At 35.3% G+C, this 14693-nt stretch overlaps 2 protein-coding genes across 4 annotated transcripts; one reads left to right on the top strand and one right to left on the bottom strand.

The window, feature by feature from the left end:
* The first annotated feature begins 820 nt into the window (after window positions 1–820).
* On the top strand, window positions 821–2909 carry SHR (GRAS family transcription factor). The gene has a single exon (XM_022052139.2). It carries the CDS (start codon window positions 1195–1197, stop codon window positions 2698–2700), a length of 1506 nt encoding a protein of 501 aa, XP_021907831.1. The 5' UTR covers window positions 821–1194; the 3' UTR covers window positions 2701–2909.
* A 3348-nt stretch (window positions 2910–6257) lies between these two features.
* Window positions 6258–14442, bottom strand: LOC110822317 (uncharacterized). Of its 3 annotated transcripts, none has more exons than XM_088217261.1 (3): window positions 13881–14442; window positions 12426–13032; window positions 6258–7175 (listed from the first exon to the last, which is right to left on the bottom strand). In XM_088217261.1, exons 2-3 carry the CDS (start codon window positions 12978–12980, stop codon window positions 6324–6326), a joined length of 1407 nt encoding a protein of 468 aa, XP_088073387.1. In that variant the 5' UTR covers window positions 12981–13032; window positions 13881–14442; the 3' UTR covers window positions 6258–6323. The 3 variants fall into 3 exon arrangements, with proteins under 3 accessions (XP_088073387.1, XP_088073389.1, XP_088073390.1); XM_088217263.1 differs by having other exon boundaries at window positions 12426–13011; XM_088217264.1 differs by having other exon boundaries at window positions 12426–12928; window positions 13881–14441.
* Between the last annotated feature and the right edge of the window lie 251 nt (window positions 14443–14693).

Raw genomic sequence — 14693 nt, 5'->3', positions numbered from 1 at the left:
AAGTGTGGGAGAATTTTGGCAGTGTTTGGAGAGGGATTAGGGAGCAAGGAATGTGGTATGAGTGAGTTTTGATGGTGGGTTTGATGATGGTGATGCACGCCGGCAGCTTTATATATATACCCTCTCTCTCTCTCTCTCTCTCTTTTGTATATACAAAACCCAATTGGCACGCCTGCTCCCACTAAAACCTATCACTCTCTCTCTCTCTCTCTCTATATATATATATATATATATATATACATATGAAAGAATGAAAAAGCGAACCCACTAACCCATTTTCTCATTTCATTCTCCCCCCTTAATTATCTTTTTTTTTTTGTTTAACCTTTAAAAATGATAAATAGTAATCTTTTTGTCGAAGAGATCACCAAACACTTTGTTAGCTAACTAGTTCATATCCCCACTTTTATCTTTCTTATTTTTCAAGGAAAACTCGGATTACCTTTTGTCTACCTATATATTTTATTTAATTCTTACAATAATGTTTGCATTACATCTAAAATGTCATGACCGGCAATCATACAAGTCAAGTAAATGGGTAATTATAAATCAATACGTACGTATTCTCAATACATAAATGAACGATTTAGAAAATCATATATAAAAATGGAATCTTCAGTAGCCATCAAATTTTAATTTTTGAAAAAAAAAAAGAAGAAGAAGAAGAAGAAAACCCCATTGTTTGGCAACTTAATCTTTTGCTAGCTAGTTTTATAAACAGCAAAAGAGGACTATATATAATATATATATTAGTCAATTCCCCTCATCAATATTTTAAAAAGACACGAACCCCACTCCATATTATTCTTCATCGGTTGCAGGAAAAAAGAAAAAGCTCACTTCATTTTTTCTCTTTTTTATTTCATAATTTGCTTTGATAGTTAGATTCCTCTTAGCTTCTTCATCACACACACACACACACACACTGTCTCCCTCTCTCTCTCTCTCTAATAATTTTTTTTACAAAACCCAACTAGTAAAAATCAAATCTTAAGATCCTGCCTTTAAATTTTAATCATTCCAAATTCCCAATTCCCCTCTGTTTAAAATCAAACTTATACCACCATACCCACCATTGACTCTTCTTCTTCTTCTTCTTCTTCTTCTTCTTCTTCTTCTACCTAACAGAGGGACATATCAGAGCTTTAAAGTGATTTATACTAATCTTATTGATGTGGGTCTCTGTTTGGTTAAATGGATACCTTGTTTAGGCTAGTCAGTCTCCAATCCGATCAGTCTTTCAACTCCTCTAGCCGAACCTCTAGCAGCTCCAGATCCTCCAGACAAAACCACACCTATCACCACCAACAAGACCAAGACGAAGAATGCTTCAACTTTTTCATGGATGAAGAAGACTTCTCCTCGTCTTCTTCTAGGCCTCACTACTATCCTTATCACCAGCCCCACCCCTCCACTACGCCCACTAACACCACCACCACCACCACCACCACTCAATCCCACCATGCTTTTTCCCAGCTCGACCCTTCTGACTTCTCCTTTTCCCCTGCTCCTGATCTCAATTTCGATTATTCGCCCAACTGGGCTACTACTCTTCTCCTCGAGACTGCACGCGCTATTGCGGACAAGAACAGCGCAAGGGTTCAACAGCTCATGTGGATGCTCAACGAGCTGGGTTCTCCCTACGGAGATACTGACCAGAAGCTCGCTTCTTACTTCTTGCAGGCTCTCTTTAGCCGCATGACGGATTCCGGCGACCGCTGCTACCGGACTTTGGCGTCTGCGTCGGAGAAAACGTGTTCCTTCGAGTCGACGAGGAAGACGGTGTTGAAGTTTCAAGAAGTAAGCCCCTGGACAACGTTCGGTCATGTTGCTTGTAACGGTGCAATCATGGAAGCTTTTGAAGGGGAGACCAAGCTTCACATAATTGATATTAGCAATACATATTGCACCCAGTGGCCTACTCTGCTTGAAGCTCTCGCCACTCGTACGGACGAGACTCCTCACCTCCGGCTCACCACTGTCGTGCCCAACAAATCCGGCGCCACGTCGTCGGGCTCCGCCGCCGTGCAAAAGGTGATGAAAGAGATTGGAAACCGAATGGAGAAATTCGCTCGCCTCATGGGCGTTCCCTTTAAGTTCAACGTCATCCATCATGCTGGGGATTTATGTGATTTGAATTTATCAGAGCTTGACATCAAAGACGACGAAGCTCTTGCTATCAACTGTGTGGGCACGCTGCACTCGATCACAACCGTCGGTAACAGTAGAGATTCGGTTGTGTCGAGCTTCAGGAGACTGCAGCCGAGGATAATCACTGTCGTTGAAGAGGAAGCCGATCTTGACGTGGGCGTCGATGGGATGGAATTCTTCAAAGGTTTTCAAGAATGCTTAAGATGGTTTAGGGTTTACTTGGAGTCGCTGGAGGAGAGTTTCCCGCGAACAAGCAACGAACGGTTGATGCTGGAGCGGGCAGCCGGTCGATCCATCGTGGACCTGGTGGCATGTCAGCCTTCTCACTCCATCGAGCGGCGAGAATCCGCCACGCGCTGGTCTAGACGCTTGCATGCAGGCGGGTTTAGCCCTGTGGCGTTCAGCGACGAGGTGTGTGACGATGTACGCGCCTTGTTGAGGAGATACAAGGAGGGGTGGTCAATGGCACAGTGTCCTGACGCCGGAATATTCTTGTCGTGGAAAGACCAGCCGGTGGTTTGGGCCAGTGCATGGAGGCCTTCAGGATAACGTACGGCGGTTCACACGCTTGATTTGAGTGAGTGGTTTTCACACGTGTGACGTGTTTTTTTTTTTTTTTCTGGCACGTGCTTTGGAGGACGAGGGTACTACGGATTTTGTGAAGTGTGTATTTTTAGAAGCCTCAACGGTGGCGATCTTAAAGAAAGCATGGAGAAATTTTAAGTATAAAAAAAAAAAAAAAAAAAAAAAAAAAAGAATTATTGATTTGGGTCTGATTTTTAATTAATAGAAAATTATGGGATTTTTCCGAGTAAATTAAATCTTCCTTCCTCTTAATTTTGCGATTATTTATTTTCAAAGGAAATTAAAGAATTAATGGCCTTTTTCTTATCCTAGTCTTTAATAATTATTCTCATTATATTATTTTCCACGTAAAACACCTACTCCATTATGAATAAATTGCTCAACAACGTAAAGGTCCTATATGTGTGTGCGTGTGTGTGTATATATATATATGTATACGTGGTCCAAATTAGCAATCAATAGATTAAATATTTAAAATTTTGATAACGGGTATGGTCTATAATTTAGATTTGAACAATTGACCTTCCTAAATTGTCTCTATATACGTCCTATTGATTACCGGTTGTGATGAAATTATAAATACTTTGAATGAATGATCATACCCTAACCCACCAAGATACATAGGTTCGTATATATATTATTTATACCGGTCGGTGTTAATATAACAAATTAATATGAATGATACACTAATTTATAATATTAATATGTTCAAATGGAGTTGGTATGTTGTGTAATTGTCTAATGTTTTTTTTAATTGGTAATTTAATTAATTAATTAAAATTATTACGAGTTAAGCAAATTAGCGAAATAAAATGTCGTTATCTAGTTATGTTAAGAGAGGGGGGGGTCCTTCAGAATCTTGGGACGGCCAATGGGCTTGGGCTGCGTTTGGAGAATCTCAAAATGTATTTTTTTAAAAGTTGTCTAGCTATTAGTGGCGTAAGGCCGCTAAGAGACTTAGTGGCCAGCATGTATACGTATGTGTGTGTATATATGTGTGTGTGTGTGTGTATGGATATATCAGCATTCATGGGTCACCTTCCATTTGAGAGAGAAAAAGAGAAAGTTAGCTTTATATTTGCCTAGTTATATCAATGGCCCCCACCGAAACTTCTATCAATACCTAGAAAAAGAAGAGGTTATTAATTAGCTAATTAATTGATTGATTAAGTTTAATTAATTTAATTAATTACTAACAAAAGAACAAAAAATAAATAAATAAATAGAGTTTCATGGTGCTGTAGCAACGTTAACAAGTGTCGTACTTTATAGCCAACGAAAGATGGGGGGAAAAAAGAGTTATAGTGGGAACTGCTTTTTAGGATTCAGATCCTAATCTTTTCATCAGACTCTCTTCCCTTTATATATATATATATATATATATATACTTATATATGTTTCTGTTTATACACACACACACACACACATATATATATATATATTATAATAAGAAAAAATTAAAAGAAAGAAGAAGTTGGCCCATATGTATCTGCTTTAAAAAAGAGATTAAACTTTGGGCTGTGTTTTGTACCATTGACGATGACCAGCTATCTTCCTGGGGGGGGGGGCGAAAAAAGCTCGACCGGAAACATGTTACAAAAGAAAAAGATATTAATTATATGCTAAAAAAGATGAATATAATAATTTCTTCCTTTTCTCTTGTTTAGTATGTGTGTGTGTGTGTGTGTATATATATATATATATATATATTTATGTATTGTTAGCTTAACGTAATACCATTTCTTCAATTCTAAATTTTCTAATTAATCATTGTGGTTACACCTAATTAATATCTAGCTAATTACACTTTTCAAATTGTGGTCACGACATAATCTAATTACTAATCATAATTGTACCCGTATATATATATATATATATATATTTCCAACTTCAATATTTTTCATAGACTTGTAGCCAATTTGGTAAATTTTGATGATGAACCCACCAAGTTAGTTTAATCAAGTGTTTCATTAATTTTAAGTAATTATATATATATATATATTTATTAATCAGTTTATAAATATATATTAATTATAATACAATATAAATGATTTTAAACTCAATAGCTTTTGTTACTGAAAAACCTATAAAATATTAATGTTGATGTGGTTTAAAAGTATGATAATTTTAATCACTAGAATATATGTAATTATTTTATAAATTAATATTATGTGCATTATGAAAACATAAAAAAAAAATCCTAAAAATCTCCTTCTATATAAGTTTGCTAGCTTATATAGACTATCGTAATCTATAAGAATAAATTTTTTAACTCGAACTCATATAATCGATGATTTTAGAAGTGTCACGATAACGTTAAAGATTGAGTATTTTTATTTATATTTTTTCGCAAATGATTAATCTGATATTTAACACAAGAATCATTCTTATTATATGATTTATGCATTTTTATTTTTTAATTATTTTTAGTATTGTTATTCTAAATTTTATGAATCCAAAAGAGAAGGATTCTGTAGCAGACTCGTAGTCTCACACTTTTGAATCTTTGATTATGTTGAATCATTTATTGATACATACATACATACATAAAACATATATAGAGAATATGCAATTGACATTTTGGGCAGGCCTGAAAATGGAGGGGGCTACAGCCTTTACCCAAAACTTAGGCCATGCCAGCTTTATGTAAAGACCCAGATCAGATCAGATCAGGTTCAGTCACCTTACATGGCCATACCATACCCTCTTAAAATTCATCATAGTCCCCTAGAAAAAAAAAGCTGCCCTTTTCGTAACAGATACATATAATAACATGCCCCGGAGGAATATTATATGTGTGTATATATATATATAGACATATATTGTAGAAAGTTAAATCTCAAAAACATTGGCCGCATTCAAAATTTAGGTCACTCATTCATTTCTTACACATCTGAGAAGTAGGGACTCCAGTGTACCTTCTTCAGTAAATGAATCATTTTCTTTTTTTTTTTTTTTTTTTCCAGAGTCTTCTCCAGTTTCCTTTTTCAAAGTTTTCTTTTCTAATTTTAGTTTTAATTTTTTTTCCCCCTCTCACATGCACCCAAAGCAGTAAAAGTCAGTACTACAGCCACATCATGCATGACTGAAGAACTATAACAATGTTAGATGGAAATTATTTTAACAATGTACTAGCCTAATTGCTTGGGAGAAATGCTAGCTCCTCAGTCAATAACTCCTGAATCACTGAAAAGAAATCTTGACCGCTTATTGTTTTATTTTCTTCAAGTCCATGGTCAGAATTTCAATGATTTGGTCCAGTTGCTCAGAAACTATATATAGAAACTTTGTATAACTGAGATGCTGATATCGATGGCTAAACTTGTGAATAAGTTCCAGCAGGTGGGTTTATCCATAAAGATCCATCCTCCTAAAAAGTTATATTAACAGTCACCTAACCAAGTAAGTATAAGTTTCCACTGGAAGTGTTTGACACTTAACCCATCTACATCATGTTATCGTGCTGTGAGAGCTAAAAACCAGAAGCTTTAAAATTATGGACAAAACAATGAAGACCAGTGTAAAAGTAACCAAAGAACCTCAGCATATATGATACAGTACGGCTAAAATAAGGGGAAAGCCTAGTATCATTTCGAGACACTCCACCCAGGAGGAAGTCTCCACTTTCTATGCCAATATATCGACACTCTTGACCATAAAGGGAATCCAAAACTATAATCAAATGGCCGATCAGCGGGTCCCCCAACTACTAAAGGCAACCATACATACCTTGAATCCCTCAGGTCAGCCGGATTCCACCGGTCTGCCATGAAGATAAACGAACCTGGAATCCCCGGCAAAGGAATTACATACGTACTCTGTGCAAAAAATGTAGTGAGCCGAAACACTTTATTCCCTCCAATACATGGGTTCCCAATTGTCTCCCATGGCCCCATAATAGACTCAGCTGCATGAGCCAGTGCTTCGTTTGGAGCCCATCCAGTGCATCCCGACGTGATCATGTAATAAGTGCCCCCGTGCTTAAACAGGGCTGGAGCTTCCCGGTGCTGTCCCACGAGAATCCTTCGTGCACTATGAGTTACATCAAGATAATCTTCGGTGAGTGGTCCAATGTGGAGTTCACTATTATCCTCAGAGGAATAAATGAGGTACGCCTTGCCATCATCATCTCTGAAGATTGTCATGTCCCTGCTATCACATCCATGGGGCCTTTTGCCATATAGATAATCAAATGGACCAGTTGGGTAGTCGCTAATTGCAATGCCAACTACAGCTTTAGTGTAGTTTGCATCGTCAATGTGCATCCACATTACGTATTTTCCAGTCCTCTCATTGTAAATCACTTTTGGCCGCTCTAGTACATTGGATTTGTGAAGATCATGAGTTTCATTTGCCTCTTCTGCTGCCAACACAATGCCCTCATTTTTCCATGTCCACAAGTCCTTTGAAGAGTAGCAACCAACTCCTATTATGTCAACCTGAATAGAAGGGCAAACACATAAGAACTTAATTGGAGTTCTTCGATCTTAGGAACTAAAAATGTGAATCACTGAACTATATTGTTCAGGCTGCGGCTGAAGAAGAGAATAATAGCCTGAGTGAAAGTTCAGTAGCAGGTGATGATATCCTCATAAGGTAAACCATATTAAACCATGAAGCAGCTTAGGACAAGAGAAAATGTAGTATTGGTTGCTTGCAGATTCAACCAACTGAAAGAATCCCCCAGTTAATTGGGTCCCTTGCTTCCTTATTTTACATTAGTATCCAACAGAAAGCATTAAGTTATGAGATTTTAAACAAAACAAGAAAAACGTTTCAGTAAAATTTACAATGTAAAACCCCCTTTGATAACATTAATTTGATTCTGGCTAGGGCCCAACAGTAGTTTCTCACTCCTCTGATGCTCAAGTCTACCAGAAAATAAGTGTCCTTGAAACAGCGCACTGCATAAAAATATATGCTTTAAAGCATTACGCACAAGTCTAATGGACCCCATCATTTATACCATTGCTGTAAAATGTCAAGTCCTACTAAAATTATTTCTGAATAGCACTCTTTTATAATCAACTAATAAGGAGTAACAGAAGCATCTTAGAGGAAAACAAAAGAACCTTCTTGTCAGAGTTTAGCAGTTGCTATTTAGCTTGACAAAGAATAGCAGATCCTATTCAGTTAATTGTGTTATTTTGATTTCATCAGTTAATTTATCAAGACCAGAAACCAAGTAGCGCAACTGGTAATTACAATTTTCTGTTAATATTTTATAGTGCATTTTCTTCCTTTTTAGGTGCATTCTTATCTAAAAAATGGTGATCTCACCCCTAGAATTTTTCTTATAAAACTATCTTTTTAATGTGGTCCTAACCCCAGGTATTTTTGTATGAACTGACCATCAGGAAATAAATTGAGCAAAAATAGAATTGATGAAGCAGAATTCTGCCACTGCATTTGATCCTATGAAGGTATTAGATGGTGGTCTGGACCTAGAAAACCAATTATCTAAGCACCATAATTGGAGAAGAATTCCAAGAAAGAATCAAACTAAAACTTCAAACTTGCCAACACCAGGATGTGCTTAACTACCTTTCTTACAACAAATAAATTTTTAAATTTCGTGCCATTGCCTTTGGCATTGCAGATATGAACACCTTTTACTGATAAGTTCAAACAGTAAACATGTTTCTCGGTACATGTAGATGGGCGACATAAAGAGTGTGTTTCCAAGGTACACAGATACCCAGCAAAATAAGTAGGTAGTCCATCCAAATATTCAGAAAAATAAGAAAATTAATCCATCCAAAGTTAATTTGGCCCAATTGACAGCTAGTGGAGAGAATCTTGCCTCATTCCTAAGAGTCCAAATTTCATCAGGTGATTCTCTTGTGATGATGACTTGCCGCCTTGTATTTGTATAAACTATGAAGGCGCAATAAGTATACACATTCATTCGAAGATGTGAAGAAAGTAAGTCACTTCTCAGCCCATGTATACAGTTCAGATCTCTATTTTCCATGCCATGCATGAAGTTAATATCAACGGCTCTGATTTTCTAATCCTACTGAAGAAGTTGAAAAATATTCTCTTAATTGATTTTAAGTATTTCAACTAGTTATATATTCTGAGCATTTTGTACTTGTTCTGATACATTAACTGGCCATAATTACACCACCTATTCCTGAAGCACATGTAATCTTAATTTTCCAATAACATTTATACAGTATCATCATGCTTCCAAGTCTAATCCAAATTCCTTGATATGAATGTACAAGAATCAGTGCACTGTTTTTTTTTTAGATAAAAATTAGAAGGAAAAATTAAGAATCAGTACACTGTTAGGTATCAAATCTAGGAATACCAAAGTGATGTTTTTCTGATATGCATGGAATAGAAACATAAAGGTTGCAATGTTAAGAAATTCTCACAGACAAGTTTATGCAGAACTCAAGAAAAGTAAACCCATTTCCTCTTGGATGGTAACCAATTAGGAAAAGGAGAGACACAGACGGTATCAGAGCTTAAATTCAATCCATCACGTTTCCCTAAGTTCTCAACATTAACTTCCCAAAATACTCCATCTACTTCTTGCAGATACATCCTGTCTCTCATTCATTTAAAAAATAAATAAATAATAATAATAATAATAACAATAACAACAATAATAATAAATAATTTTTTTTATAAAAAACCTAAACCAGAAAAGTGGGTCAGCTTGTTCGCCAGCCACCACAAGGAGGTGGTTGACACCACCTCCAGCATTAGTCTCAGAAGTTCCCGATAGGTGAAACCCCAAAACCACTGCAAAACAACTCTCGAGGTTTCTAAAAGTGCCCTTTCACTTTTTATTCACTTTTACAAATTGATATTGGACAAAGCGTGTTTGGAGTAAAAGGAAGATTAGATGGACTTGAAAAAATGAGCAAAGTTCTTCTAGTTACGTTCTATCAAGTATATAGTTCAATTACAAATAATTGTTTACAATCCGCTTTATGAAACTTGATCAATACAGATAAGTGGAGAAAATAAAATCAATCGACACTCTGCAAGGTTGCGATCTTTTGTAACCTATAAACTTTATGAAGATGCTATTTGGACTCGAAATTCTCTCCAAGGAAACTTATATGATACATGTTATCAAATGGTAACCCAATATTATCTTCCGATGCCTAGAATAGTAAAACAAAAACTCTATAGGGGAGAGAGAGAGAGAGAGAGAGAGGGAGAGCGACAGAGCCAACGAGAGAGAGCGAGAGAGAGAGAGAGAGAGAGCGAGAATAAGAAAACTTAGATAGTTGAAGGAATAATTTATGCTTGTTCATGTCATACAGATTCGGGCCTATTTATAGGCTGAGTCGGAAAGGAGAAACCGCCGGTTTGTTAGGCACTCCTCTCTATTACAACTCCTCTCCGATTTGTGGGGAAGGAGATTCAGGCCTATTTACCCTTTAGTATTTTGCATATTTATTCCATTTTGCCCTTGTATATTTATTCCATGTTGCCCCTCTACCTAACATATCCTTTTAGTGGTTTTGTCATAGACATTTGTTATTCTTATAAAGTTTGAGGACAAAAAAGAAGCTATTCAAAATTGAAGTAATAAGATTGATATATATATGAAATGGAGACGAAAAGAAGTAGAGAAACTCTTGAATCTTCATTTACACAAAAATTGAGTATATCTAAAATGTCGATAGAACCTAAAGAACAAATAAAAGATGAAATGGCGAATGAATTGGTGACTAAGAAAAATCTTATGGAAGCACGACAACTTAATGATCAAGAGCTAAATAATGGTATTGAAGGTACAAAAGAGGTATTTGAAATATAAGAAGAGATTATGAACAAGATTGTTATTCCTGCTGATCAAGTTGAGTTTTCTAGTCACAAATCTCTTGATTTAGCTGTAAGTAACGATGTTGTTGACATTGAAAACAACCATGTTCTCGTTAAGAAGAAAGAGAACCCATCTAAAGATATTGCTTCACCTTCTTTGGCTCCTAACAATAATAAGCAAACAACAATGAGGAAAGTTTGGTTGTTCTCCCTTTTATGGATTTTGTTATTCTCAATTGGTTCCGTATGTGTTCAAAATTCCTAATTTCGGAATTATTCATGTTTTCTCATTACAATTTCAAGTTTCACAAGCTTCGATTATTAAGAATACAAGTTCTAAATTTGATATTCTTTCTACTTCAACATTTCAAAACAAGTGGGGGAGAATGATGCATAATAGAAAACTCCTAAAATGGATATATTTTAATAACATAAGATATAAGTCAAAATCAATAAAAGAACATAAACGTTTTAGGAAGTTAACTAAAAGGAATAGGAAGATTTAATATCCTTATCTAAGTTTTGGAAAGTTTTATAATGAAGGAAGTAGGATAATTTTTTTCCTATTTCCTTTTTTCTAGATTTCCTATTTCTCTAGTTTTTTCCAGTCAATTTATTTTTCTATTAGCTAGGTTTTTAAAATTTCTTTTTTTTTTATGTACATTTGGTGCCTATAAATAAGGTAACTAGTTTAGTTATTAGGTAGACTATTTGTAATTATCAAATACTAAAATATTGCTTTGTTTATTGAGATCCGAAATCTCCAAGTTTGGTCCTCAATAAAATTGAGATTCTAGAATTTCTTAAAAAAATTAAACTAAGAACAAGACTTGAAGATTTTGAATCTCAACAAGTGAAGTAATATCTTAATATTTGCCTAATAATCATAAATAAATTACATAATAACTAAATTAAGTACCTCATTTATAAGTACCAAATGCATTAAAAATAGGAAATCTAGAAAACCTGGCAAATAGGAAAATAAAAGAAATTAAAAAGAAAGAACTATAGAAATAGGAAATAGAAAAACAAATCTTTTTATTTTCTTTATTATAAAACTTCCCAAAACTTAGAAAAAGAAATTAATCTTCCTATTCTTTTTAGTTAACTTTCTAAAACTTTTAGGCCTTTTATTGATTCTGCATCATATTTTCTGTTTTTGAAATATGTTTACTTTAGGAGCTTCCTATTCTGCACCAGGGAGACACCAGCTCTATGAACTGAGAGATTGAAATGAAGTAAACGGTGGAAGGGCCCTTCCGAAAGGAGTGAATATAAATACCATTTTTATACCAATGAAATATGTCATTGCATGCTATATTTACAATCAGTTCTGTCTTTGTTGCAAGGGAACATAATATGTCTTTCAAAATTGGGATAGTAGGAAACTTAGAATCTACAATACAAACACAAATATTCCATTTGAATCATCAATTACCAAACAACATTGAAAGGCATACAGAAGTTGTGCATGAGAATATGGTCACATGACCTGTGTCATTTGTTTTTTCTGAAATAAATAGTATTATTAACAATGGCACCAAAGGCTATGCCAACTCGTATACAACCCGTATCATACTCCCAAGTTGAATCTACCTAAGTTATTCTGAGATTTCTCAAGGAAATACCATCAAAAGCAACTAATTTGCAGAGCATAGAATTAGAATCAGGCATCCTATTCTATACAAGGAGCAACTCAAGTCATCTTAGCCTAAGCTTTAGATTCGTGAAGAGCAAAAAAGCTAGACAGAAGGAATTTCATGAACTAGCATAAAAATTCTTTTAATATCTAGTCATGCAAAGGGAAATTATGCAATATACCCATAAAGGCCTAAGGCTAGTAACATAGAATCAAGCTACATACCAAAACATGATTATCATAAAAAATAAATACTTACCCTTGCTGCTCCCTTTTTGTGAGCATGGTAGGTGGTTCCATCTTTATACTCTCCATACCAATAGTAAGTCCCAGATCTCTCATCATATAGAATGCCACCTCCATGAGCTTGAATAGGATTTCCTTCAGTATCCAACCAAATTCTACCAGGGAAGTAGTGGAAGCTATCATTTCCTGAAGCCTTCATTGGATCTAATGCAGTTTTGATACCTGGGAAGAAAATGTGCCGAAGTTGGGAATTCTCATCAAGAAATTCATCGATCAGTGTGGTTGTCCTCTTAGGTCTCCGCTTAGCTGCACGTGGGGAACGTTTACCCTTTGGTGGCGGAATTCGGATATTCTCTTCTTCCACTTGTTCAAGTTCACGGAATAGTGGGTGCCGACTCACTTGCAACTTAAGATCTCCACGCACCCCATCTTTGTTGCTTAAGAACGAGTATACATGAAGAAAAAGAACCAATCCCACCAAGCTCCATACAACTACAGAAAATGAACATCTACTCCCTGCATTTAAATTGAAAGTGGTTGGTTTTCTGTATTTGTTCCTCATCGTCATTTTTCTCTTCCTTTTTATCTCCAAGATAATGCTGCAATTAAGAAAATGCAACCTATGCAGATCCAACCCAACCAAACATAAGTATATAACTAATTTACTTTCTTGTCAAAAGATTTTATTGGATGGAAAATTTTAAGGAAAAACTCTGTCAAGACATGTATGTGGGATAGCACAATACAATTGAAACTGCACCAAGTTAAAAGTCAACCCATCAAAAACAGGTAGATGCTTATATAACCCCAAATTTTTTCATGCGCAACCACTGAGGCCATGTTCGGAATACGAACAGAAACTTACTTGGTTCAACTAGGAGAGTGAAAATTCTAATAAAAGAGCTAAAAATTGATCTTACAAAAAATTCGAAGTAATTGGAAGAACACATTTTCCATTTGGAGTTTCTTGTCCCAATTCCACATAAAACTTCCTATCAACTCAATTTTGTACCATTTTTCATAGGATTTCCAGCATCTGTGTGGATTTTCATATGAATTTTATAAAAAGAATTCCTGATTTGTTCCAAACATTGCTTAAATATACACGTAACTTAAAATGGAAACACACATGGAAAACTGATGGTAAAGTATAGTTTATTTGCTACCTGAAAAGAAAACGTTCCTAAATTTACAATTACTAACTCAATAGAACTATCAGTTCAAGAATCAATCATTACCAATACGGAAAATCCATTTCATAACGGATTTCAATCTATCATGACATCCACCATTATATCTCAAACCCTTATAAGGGATCCACAACAACAACCCCCCTTCCCCCCAGACCCCAAGCCTTAAACCCAGAATCAACAAATTTGAGAAGCCCCAAAAAGATCAAAAAACACGAGCATTCACAGAATCAAATTGTCCAGAAAACTGAATAGAAACCAAAAATCAAGCAACTTACCAGACAAAACCCGAGGGACGATGACCTGAGGCAAATTCCGCGACATGGGTGTCTCAGCATAAGCTCTTCTGAGGTCCAATAACACAAAATCACTTCCAGCACTACCACTGTCCGGAATCAATCAAGCAATTCTTCATAACACCAACCTAACTGACCACACAGTGAAACTTGAACAACTTGGTCAGGTCCCCAAAATCTACAGTGAAATTGAACAACTATACGAGAGAAACGGGAGAGACGAGAGAAACGGGAGAGACGAGAGAAGGAGGTTGCGTGGTTAACTCCTGGTTAAGTTGGATCTGAAGAAGTTGATGATTATGACTGGGGACCAAACCTTATATACAAACATCACTCTCTCCGTCGCATGCGTGTGGGGATTTAGTTGGGAGCTTCAACTTGGGAAAGTTGAGAACTCCAGAGTATTGCAAAGATTTGGATTTTGGCAGTTGAGTAAACCATGAACATACAGAGCGTATATAGGAGCAAAAAACAATAAATACTGTAAATCCAATTCAGTCGTAATGTTTTCCTCTTTCGTTGGTTGAATATAGAGTTGTATGCTTTAAGAAATTGGGATTTTTCTTTAAATATTATTCTACATAAAACCAACAAAAATGGAAATCCAAATCACAATTTTCTTATTATTATGGATAAAATCAATAAATTTATTTACATTAATAAAATTATTATGGAAAATCCAAATATATTTTCAACTTATTTTAAATTTTTCTTTATTTATAGATAAATCCATATCACCAACATTTATTTTGTTGTCAATTTATCACTATATATAAATATTGACAATATATAAAA

This window comes from Carica papaya, chromosome 4, assembly GCF_054855325.1.
Source record: "Carica papaya isolate Zhongbai chromosome 4, ASM5485532v1, whole genome shotgun sequence".
In the NCBI taxonomy this organism is placed as follows: domain Eukaryota; kingdom Viridiplantae; phylum Streptophyta; class Magnoliopsida; order Brassicales; family Caricaceae; genus Carica; species Carica papaya.
The sequence above is the reverse complement of the archived record's forward strand: the minus strand, read 5'-3'. Positions and strand labels throughout refer to the sequence as shown.

Coding starts and splice junctions, on each gene's coding strand:
- LOC110822317 (XM_088217261.1), bottom strand. CDS start 12,980: ATGACGATGAGGAACAAATACAGAAAACCAACCACTTTCAATTTAAAT. Junction 7,176..12,425: donor ACAAAAAGGGAGCAGCAAGG/GTAAGTATTTAT, acceptor CCTTCTATTCAG/GTTGACATAATAGGAGTTGG.
- SHR (XM_022052139.2), top strand. CDS start 1,195: ATGGATACCTTGTTTAGGCTAGTCAGTCTCCAATCCGATCAGTCTTTC.